General features: G+C 37.3%; 1 protein-coding gene across 1 annotated transcript in view; it reads left to right on the top strand.

Moving 5' to 3' along the window:
- The window catches only part of LOC107667585 (transient receptor potential cation channel subfamily A member 1-like), a 75,132-nt gene that overhangs the window by 45,121 nt on the left and 19,607 nt on the right, over positions 1–10,404 (top strand). Inside the window, exons 2-8 of the mRNA XM_016459292.1 lie at positions 818–936; positions 1,121–1,283; positions 5,098–5,273; positions 6,894–7,004; positions 7,101–7,209; positions 8,029–8,174; positions 9,703–9,839. Of these exons, the coding sequence (XP_016314778.1) occupies positions 841–936; positions 1,121–1,283; positions 5,098–5,273; positions 6,894–7,004; positions 7,101–7,209; positions 8,029–8,174; positions 9,703–9,839 (938 nt within the window). The 5' untranslated portion in view covers positions 818–840. The remainder of the gene's footprint in view (positions 1–817; positions 937–1,120; positions 1,284–5,097; positions 5,274–6,893; positions 7,005–7,100; positions 7,210–8,028; positions 8,175–9,702; positions 9,840–10,404) is intronic.

Here is a 10,404-nt window from a genome sequence, read left to right on the forward strand (position 1 = left end):
TATATATATATATATATATATATATATATATAAAGATTTTGCATTAGCTTCAGTGTAGTACAGTAGCTTGTGAAGAAACAGCTAAATTTTCAAATGGGTTGCTCGACTGTAATTCAACACAGCAAAAACAGGCATATTCTGTTGCACTTACAGTAGGTCGAATAGTTTGAATTAAGTTCAGTTCTTCCTCACAATCTATAACTTTGAATCTAAATTTAATATATTCAGTGGTCATGCTAGTTTAAAGCAGGACAATGTGGACATTCAAGCTTAATAATGTGAGAGTAATCTCTGCGCCATGGTAAAAACTCCCAAAAAAATACAAAAGAAATAATGAATCTCGACTCACACTTTCAAAAAGTAATTCCGCCCTCAATGAAGAAGCCAGTCGTCATTTTAAGTAGACAGATTCACTCAAGTGGAGGTGTCATTGTTTTGTTTTATGCATATTATGTGTGCCAAATGGCCTGAACACCTCAGGCGATGTGCCACAAAAATATTACTTCTTGTATAGCTTCATACTTTTCTCTGTTAGACTTACACTAATATGTGTGAGAGGCACTTTTAAAGCTTCACCATCCGTTACAATGGCTTTATTGCTATAATGCTTTACTCACACTCACAGCCTCTGAGAATTTGCATGGCAGGCTGGCATCGCTGTCACTTTCACCTTGTGGCGAGGTTAGTGTGTGCAGGTCCAGTCACCTGCTCCCAGTTCAACCTTGAGCCTCAGCACACAAAAGCAGCCGTTAAAGCAAACACAAACAATGCCATTCTGAGGATGTTATTAATATCAACGACTGACTTGTCCTTACAGAATATCCTCACTAAGCTCACCAAATGCAGATTGGAAAGGAGTTTGTGAGGCAAAACAGCTTCTACAAATGTGTGATACATGAGAAGGAAACAGACCTGAATTCTGCAGATGTGTTTGAGGTGGGTGTTGTTTCTCTTATACACTGTATGTGTTTTGGAGAGCTGGGGGTGGAGGGGAGTACAAATATTTACGGAAGATGATCTGGTGCAATAGCAATTGGTTGAAGTGAATCTGACTTATATTACATGGTGCTTCACCTCCTTACCTTGCCAAGATGCTTCCATAATCTTTTCCTCTTGCCAGTTGGCTTTCAAAGGGAAGGCCTCTGCCATCGACCACCGGAGCCGGAAAAGTCCGGAACAGCTAAGCTTCAGGGATGAGAATGGAGCTAGTCCACTACACTATGCTTCAGCCGGAGGAAACGTGGACATAATTCGCCTCATTGTTTCTGTCGTGGGCCCTGAGGGTAAGACTTACTCCTTGACAAGGTTGTAAATTTGCCATGTAAAGAAAGTACCGACTGATCTTTATTTCTGTATTGTGACACATCTGAGTGAAACAGATTATCAAAAAAGGAAAAAAATGTCGAGCTGTGACTTTGGTTTAACCATTGGTTGTTGAATGGATATGAGTAAATCTGAATGTGACAAAAGAAATGGGTCAAGTTTAAGTGGACTAAATGACTGGAGAAGTCCTGTCAAAGGAAAGAAGTCTGTTGTTTCACCAGAAGATTGAGTTATGATATTTTGGCTAAAAATTACAAGCTCAAAAAAATAAAAAGTAAAAAAATAATAATAATGTAACAACGTTCGTAGTCATGGGAAGAAGGGACATTTAAAGAAGATTTTAATAAAATAAACAAACACAAAATTAAAGTAAAGCGGCAGCCCCTCACGGACGACTGCCGCACACAAAACACAAAATAAAGTCCAGGCCTGGTCCTCTCTCGTCTTTCACTGTCGTCACTCCTCCTTTTATCTTTCCGGAGCTCCTCCGTGGCACTCGAGACCGGTGAGTGGTGCAGGTGTCGCTCATTATCAATTACTCCACTGGCCTCGCTCCATTCCCGCGGCTCTCGGCCCCGCCCCCACTCGTCACAAATAATAATGTTACACTTTATTTTCATAGTCCACTTTATACATTCTACTAACTATAAGTAACTTTGCAACTACATGTCAGCTAATTCTCATTAATGTGCAACTACATATAACTCTCAGAGTAGACTGTTAGGTTAGGTTTAGGGTTAGTAGAATAAGTTTACATATACTTGCAAAGTTTAGTCAGTATGTTGTATGTTGTGGACCCATCAAAATAAAATGTTAGAAGATATTAAGCAGAAAATCTACCAATACTCTAATGACTGCTAGTTGCAAAGTTACTTACTCTGAATGTCTAAAGTGGACAATAACAATAAAGTGTTACCAAAATTAACAATAGTATCCACAATAGTGCTGTGGGGTTGACTGTAAGCCAAAACCAAAATGAGCAAAAAAGCCAAAATGTTTTGTAAGCCAAAACCTGAAAATGAGTTAGCATTTTTTTGTTTGTTTGTTTTTCGCATGAGATAAGGTCTGTGGTTAACACAAGCTAAAGATATATCTACAACATAAAACACATTAGCGATACCGCCTTGTGATCTTTTAAAAGTTTTTACTCATCTTAAAAAGGCGTTTGCTAAGTGGCTAAGTTGCTAAATGGCTAAATGGGACTACATAGTTGTCAGGGACATTAAAAGTTGTCGCGCTGAACAGGTAAACTCATCTAAAGACTGAAAGAGTTGTTGGAAGTCCAGAAAACACCAAACTCTGACATGTTCATTTTAAATGAAAATATGACACCCCAGAAATGTAACTGACAGTTTGTAGATAACACTAGATTTGGAACAGAAAAAAAGGAACTTTAAGGCTTGGGATCCAGTTCTAGGAAATAAGCAACTGCATCCAACTTTGAGGCAGCAAATAAATCATCTACTTAATCTGCATAAAATGACATTTTAACCATCATAACAAACAACATATTTTGAGAAATTACACTTGAGACTTTGTTTTGCACTAATTGCATTGTAAATATACTGTATAGATGTGTTTTGAAGGCCTTGTCCTTAGGCTTTGCTTATTCACCTCAGTCTTTTGCTATTCAGATCACATCAGGTCAATGTCTCATTATGTTCTAATGATTATAAAACTATCACATAATCTCCCCAGGGATCACACACTTACGTCACGGGGAGGCTTATTGTGATCGCAGTACTTCAATAAATCATCGACAGAACAGAGCCACCAGTTCACTCACTACGATGGAAAAAGACCAAATGATATTCAGAGTGCAAATTTCTCTTCCTAATTACATCAATTACAGAGCAATATCCTGCTGAAATAAACAAACCAGCCCAAGGTGGGAAGCTGGTCTTCCAGATTGCCTAAGATGATCAGTTTAGTCTGTGTTTAGGCACTTGTTAGTTGGTTAGAATGGCAGATGAGTTGACAAACCAGCTAAATACATGTCATACTGGAAAAAAAGTGCAAACACCGCCCATCAGCCAGTTCTAAAGATTTCAATGGTCATGTCAACCACAGTGCTGATTGTGCGCACAATGCTGAACCAAATACTAACCCCTAACTCTAACCTACACCCTATCCAGCATAACTGTTTGTCATGAAATCCATTCATGACATTTCTGAACTCTGAAATTAATCAATTAAGTCTGAACTTGTCTTGAAAGGTGACTCAGTGATTGAATTAGACAATCAAATGTGTGGGGCTTAACTGGTTTGGGGGGAAATTCACACTAAACACCAGGTTTGCCAGGCTGGGAGACCAGTTAAACCAGCTTAAACCAGCTACAAGAAGTAAGGTAGGTAGTGTTTGGGTTGAACAATTCACAAAATATTACAAAAAGCTGGAATTTGAATATGACAGAATGTTGGGTGGATTATCATCTTTTCAGCCAATCAGAGGAGAGATGCAAAATATGTAATTTAAATGTGACACATGCAGGAAACCCATATTCTGTAATTGTCTCAATGACAAAATTATCTGTATTCAGACAGAACAAGGACGTAAACCTGAAGTGCTTCAAATATTTTTTAGATTCCATATAGTTTGCATATAGAAAATATGCCTTGTCTAAAATTATTTATTGATTTTATTACAACCTACAGTATATGTTAAATCAAAAATGCCCTTTTTAATGGTTTGAACTTAATCTGAAATACAAGGACAAAAGCGTTTGCTTTGTTTTAGAAAGCAATCACTCTTATTGATCAGAGAGTACACCCTTCCCTCAATGCATACGCTATACGTGCAAAAGCTTGAGGGCGAGTGACGCCAAAGACTATAGAAATACAAAGATGGTTCAGTCCTATACTTATGAATGGGAGAAACTGCAACACACAATATGGCAGAAAAGTCCTGCCTTCTAAATGAAAGAGTCAATCGCTGATTGGTAAAGTCATTGCGTCACTGCAGCGGCCGTTATAAGCTCTGGTTCCCATAGAAACCTGAGGCTAGACCAGCCAATGCGCATGCGCAGTGTTAAGCGCATTATGACTGCTAATGCGCATTGGCTAGTCTAGCCTGAAAAATAAGCTTTTTAAATCCTATTTGAGCATAAGAAACAACATTCATGGGGCAGTTCATTTCAGATTTTGTTGCTGATTTGAAATATGTAATTTAATTGCGAGTTCAGCGAGCAGTTTTTGAGATTTCAGGATTCCCCCAATTATTTAGATAGGACTTGGTCTTGTTTGAGCTGCCCGGAGGCATTGCAAATATAGCCACCGAGTGAACAGACTTTCTTTGAAAGGGACTTCATGTCATGTTATCGCCAAAAATGTTTCAACATTTATGTGGACAATATTAAAATATGTACACTATAGTATCTGTTTTCAATGTTAGTCTTGACAAATACAGAGTTCTGAAACACATAAAGGAGGCGCAACATGGCCCATATAGTTGAGCTTGAAATCACACCTTGCTCATTTTCATTCATCATTTTGCAAATTATTGGCTTCACGTGACATGCTCACAATTGCGTAGTATTTTTTAAAAAATATTTCTTAATTAAAAAATATATCCTTAATGAATCAGTCTAACAAATATTGTTTTCTATGAATTGGTAGCATTTTTTTTTTTTTTTAAGTCATTAATCGTGCCTTTTTGCGTAAGGTATTTGGACTTGTCGCTTTGAAACACTGCTTACCTCTGAATGCTTAGTCAATGTCCTACTGTCTAGAACGCACCAACCACTCCATATAAATTTAGTGTTTCTTGCTGTGTAGAGCTGAATGTACAGGATGAGCAGGGCAGAACTCCCCTGCACTGGGCTGTAGAGCAGGATCAACAGCAGACCTGCATGTTACTGCTGGAGCTGGGCGCTGACCCCAACATCCTCAACGGCGCCATGATGGGCCCTCTGCATCTGGCTGTCACAAAGAGATACAATCATCTAGTAGAGGTCAGTCACACATGCTGCTGGGAATCTGCTGGTGTCGCAGTCAGGGCAGGGAGCAGCAGTAGATATGCTGTTTGCAATCTGTTGAATATTTTGTCAGGATGTGCATCAGACTGTATCAGATATGCTGTACTGGTCAAAAGTGTCTCAAGCTCACCAAGGCTGCATTTATTTCCTTAAAAATACAGTAAAACATTATTACAATTTTAAAGAACTGTTTTCTATTTTAATATAAAATGTAATTTATTCTTTTGATGGCAAAGTTGAATGTTCAGCAGCCATTACTCCAGTCTTCAACGTCACATGATACTTCAGTGATCATTCTGTTATTGAGACTGTCAGTCTGTTTTGGTGGTGGGGATTTTCAGTTACTGAATCTGAAATATAAGGACAAAAGTGTTTTGCTTTGTTTTAGAAAGTAATCGCTCTTATTGGTCAGAAAGTTCACCCCTCCCTCAATGCATACGCTATACGTGCACAAGCTTGAGGGTGATGCTCAAACATGTTATTGCCAGAAATGTTTAAACATTTATGTAGACAGTATGATATATATGATGATATGATTCAATGTTAGTCTTGACAAATCCAGATTTCTGAAACGCGTAAAGGAGATGCAACATGGCCCATATAGTTGAGCTTGAAATCACATCTTGCACATTTTCATTCATAATAAACCGACTGACAGTTATTGAGACAGTATGAGTAGTATGATGAAAGAAATTTGGATGAACTACTTCCGCCATATTGTCACTGTCACATGTCGATTCACTGCCATTCACAACTCCTCTCCCGTGGCTTCATGGGATAGTAAAGTGTCCATTGATTATGCATTTCGGAATCTCAGGTGGCAGAAGTAGTAAATCATCTGGGTACATTTCATCTATTGTTTTTTAAATACAATGAATTTGGACAGTATGTAAGTTGGCATATTTGGACGCAGCACCTGATTTATTCATTAATTTATTAGTTTGTTCATTCAAGTGACTGCCTGAATTCAGAATAGCATGCTAGCATAGCATTATTATTTCTAATTGTAATAGTAGTATTCTAATATGCTTTTCTGAATTGAGCCAGTGTCTTTACAAGTGAGTCATTGAATTATTCATTCAACCCATTCACAGCACTGATTCATTCATTCAGGAATGAAACATGGAGACACAGCGGGTGATTCTGCCATGACATTTTTGGAACTGTTTTTCATTAGTAGAGGCAGTTTGGTTTTTGAAATAAACTAAAACGAATAAAATGTTTTTCGTTAATTTAAATGAAGCTTAAATGTAATGTGTGTGTATATATATATATACCTTCTATTAGATGAAAAAACTCAAACTTAAAAAATTAGACAGGTAGCTTTGGCAACTAACTGAAAATAAATTGAATAAAAATAGAATATAATTACCTGTGGCCTCATGCCTATGGTCAAATAACAGTCTTTCTGATATCCCCAACAACAACACTGTTGCTTGCGTGATATTGCTCGGATAGCATACGAATAACTCAGTGGGAAACTTAAGGGCATCTTCTTTGAAGAATCTGCTTCCTGTCAGGGTGAAATCCTGGAAGAATTATACTGATTGAGTGCCTTGCGGAAACTGATGATCATTTTGTTTGTGTCTGGCACAGGTCCTTTTTCAGTCCTGTGACAAAACAGATGCCAATCTGGAGGGGGATCTGGGAAACACCCCTGTGATGATGGCCTGCTGCACTAATAACTGCCAAGCTATTCAGTTTCTTGTGAGTACAAAGGGCAATAAAAATAAAAAAGGTGACTGACAGAATCCTCATTCCCACATATTGTGTAATAAAATAGATTATTTTCTTTCCTTACAGTTCAAACATGGTGCCAAGATGTGTATTCAGAACAAATTGGGTCACTACGCTATCCATACAGTTGCTTTTGCAGGTGCCAAAGAGGCCATGGAGCTGGTTTTGGAAATTGGCAAGTGAATTTACTATTCTTATTCCACCAATTCACCATGACAAATCCACTCTCAACCCATTCACCATGCTGTTTAGACAGGCGTTATGATTGTGCACAATACACGGGTGGTCTTCTGTTCTGGAATGATGTGTTCCAGATATAAATATTTGTGGATTTTTCTGACAGCTCCCTTTGGCTGAGAGACAGATCACACAGTTTTCATTTACATTGCAGTCCATATTTTCAGATTCTTAAATGCAAAACAGCTAAAACAGATAGAAGGGTCAACATGTCAAACATGACTGCCAGCCTCCAGATCTATTTGCAAGCATGTCACATGGTGACCAAACAAAGCAGTCATGCTTTTATTGTGATTGAGGTTTTTGACATCGCCCAATGTCAGCCAGTCAATTGATAATGAAAATGTTGTCATCTTTTACTCACGCTCCTGTCATTCCAAACCAGTATTGCTTTTTGTTTTCCTGTAGTAAATTTGAATAATGTAAACCTCCTTTTCCATGAATTTACAATAAATGGTGACTTGATGCAAAAAAAAAAAAAAAAAGGACTGACACTTCAAAAAAGTTGCAAAAGGGGACATTTTAGGCTATATTCCAAATTTTAGCTATTGTATGACTCCAGAAGACTTGGAATATAGAGTATGAGTTGTATGAAACACATTTTTTGTTTGTTTGTTTCACTGTACATGTTTAGTAAGACATGAGGCAAATAAATAATGACCATTTTATTTTGCTACTTTATTCCTCTGTATGAATTGTCATTTATGGAAAAATAAGGCTGAACTCTTGATCACTACTGTTTCTCACCCTTATAAAGGAGAAGAACTGGGCCTTTCCACTGCAGTGCACATTAATTATTTGGATAAAACCAAAAGTACCCCCCTCCATCTGGCTGTACGTGGGGGCAACATTGAGGTGATCAAACTTTGCATCATTAAAGGAGCCAGAGTGGATCAGCAACAGGTAAGTGCTGTTTCAAGAGGTATAAAAAAAATCTCATTTTAAATATAAAAGTTAACAAGCATAACTAAAATGATCAAAGAAATCAAATGGCCCAAGGCTTGTGATGAAATAGAAAGAGTTTATTTTTATTTTGGCAGGGAGTCTTTGGCTGCCCATTGAACTGTATTGTAAAAAGCTCTTAAATTAATCTTTAAAAGAATCTTTAATAGTTCACCCAAAAATTAAATTTCTTTCATCTGTGGAACATAAAATAAAATATTTTGAGAAATGTCTCAGTGTTTTTGTCCATACAGTGGAAGTCAATGTTACCAGCATTCTTCAAAGTATCTCATTTTATTTTCCACAGAAGATAGAAAGTCATACAGGTTTGGAACAACATGAGGGTGAGGATGATGGCAGATTTTTTTTCTTTTTCTTTTCTTTTCTTTTTTTTTTTTCAACCAACAGTTCAAAGCTGAACTTTGCCTTACTATTTATTACTTTCACACTAAATAATATGAAAGCCCATTTCCACTACATATTAAAAAAAAAAAACATGCTCTGGTAAATCAGAATTTTTCATAACAAGTTAAAATTATGAGATACTAAGTCCTAATTATTAGATAAAAAGTCAAAATGATGACATAAAACAAAATTATGACAAAATCATAGCATATTTTTTCATAATTATGACTTGTCATCATTTTTACTTTATAATTAGTAACGTAATTTTGACTTTTTATGTCAATTATTAACATCTAATAATTCTGGTGTCTTATATCAAATTTAGGATTTACCACGGCATTTTTTTCTTATGGGGTGGAAATGGGCTTCTATATAATGGCCTAGAAACAAAAATCATGCCAATTTCAGTGCACCCGGTGGTTTCAGGTTCCATCTTTCCACTGACTAGATTTCCCACAAATATGAATTTTGTCATAAACATTTTTTATCAAACTCCTCCTACAGCGGTAATAAGATAGTCAGCAATTTAGGTAATACAATCATGAGCCCATTATCATCAAGAAAGCTGTTTGATGCATTAAACCGCACTAAAGCTAACTGAGAAGTTTGGGGACAAATATAACAAAATTGCCTAATGTCAAGTTATAATGTCATGATTCTGAAAGAAAGACAAAAATAATCTTTTCATGAAATGCAGCCATAAACGAATGTGGCCTGCAATGAATACAAAAGCAGCCTGACTCTCCTGACTCTCGATCTTGACCACACAGACACAAACACACTCGCACTCCTCCATTTGCCGTCTTCAGTCTGTAGCAGAAGGGTTGATGCATTCAGTAATAGCTTCAGATAGTTAAATTGATACAAATTGCAGCCACTTACGCCTATAACTGAGCTTGGCCGTTCTGTCCATTGCCACAGCAATTCAGGGCGCTCTCTCATTAATGGTTTGTGTTACTGGAGCAGCAACTGAGAAATTGCCCCCCTCTTGCATTACCTGACCCTGCCTTTCCTACTTATGTCAAGCTAATAGCTGACTTCCATCTCAGCGTCTGTGTGTGTGTGTGGCTTGATTGTTTTGCAGTGTGACAAATCCACGGCTCTCCACTTTGCCTGCACTCAGGGTGCTCTGGAAGCCGTCAAAATCATGCTTTCTTCTTACAACAAAGTGGAAGACATCATCAACATCAGGGATGGAGCCAATCAGACCCCGTTACATAGGTCAGTGTGATGCCATGCTGCTCTCCAGTAGTTATTATGTGACCTAACCTCCTGGTTTATCTCAGAGCTGATTGAAGCAATCTCATTTCATGTTATGAACGCAGATATGGGCATAAATGCCAAGGAAAGCAAATAACGTAAGCAGGAAATTCCATACTATTGCCCAAGATGTTGCTGGTACTGGAGAATGTCTTTAAGATTTAGAACACATTTGCTAAAAGGGTTAGTTTTGGAAGCTTGCCTGTAAGTGCAACTTTTTCACAATTGATCTCACAATGGCATTTTAGACCGGAATAAAAAGGACAAATTTGAAGCATGTTCATGCTGCTGTTTTCCATACAAGAAATACTGACCAAAGGGCTGTTCACACTGAGAATGATTATTATAACAATAACTATATGTGACCCTGGACCACAAAACCAGTCATAAGTAGCACGGGTATGTAGCAATAGCCAACAATACATTGTATATTTTATAAATTTCCTACCATAAATATATTAAAACGTAATTTTTGATTAGTAATATGCATTGCTAAGAACTTAATTTGGACAACTTTAAAGGTGAT

The sequence above is a fragment of the Sinocyclocheilus anshuiensis genome, unplaced genomic scaffold, assembly GCF_001515605.1.
Source record: "Sinocyclocheilus anshuiensis isolate Anshui unplaced genomic scaffold, SAMN03320099.WGS_v1.1 scaffold1679, whole genome shotgun sequence".
Classification (NCBI taxonomy): domain Eukaryota; kingdom Metazoa; phylum Chordata; class Actinopteri; order Cypriniformes; family Cyprinidae; genus Sinocyclocheilus; species Sinocyclocheilus anshuiensis.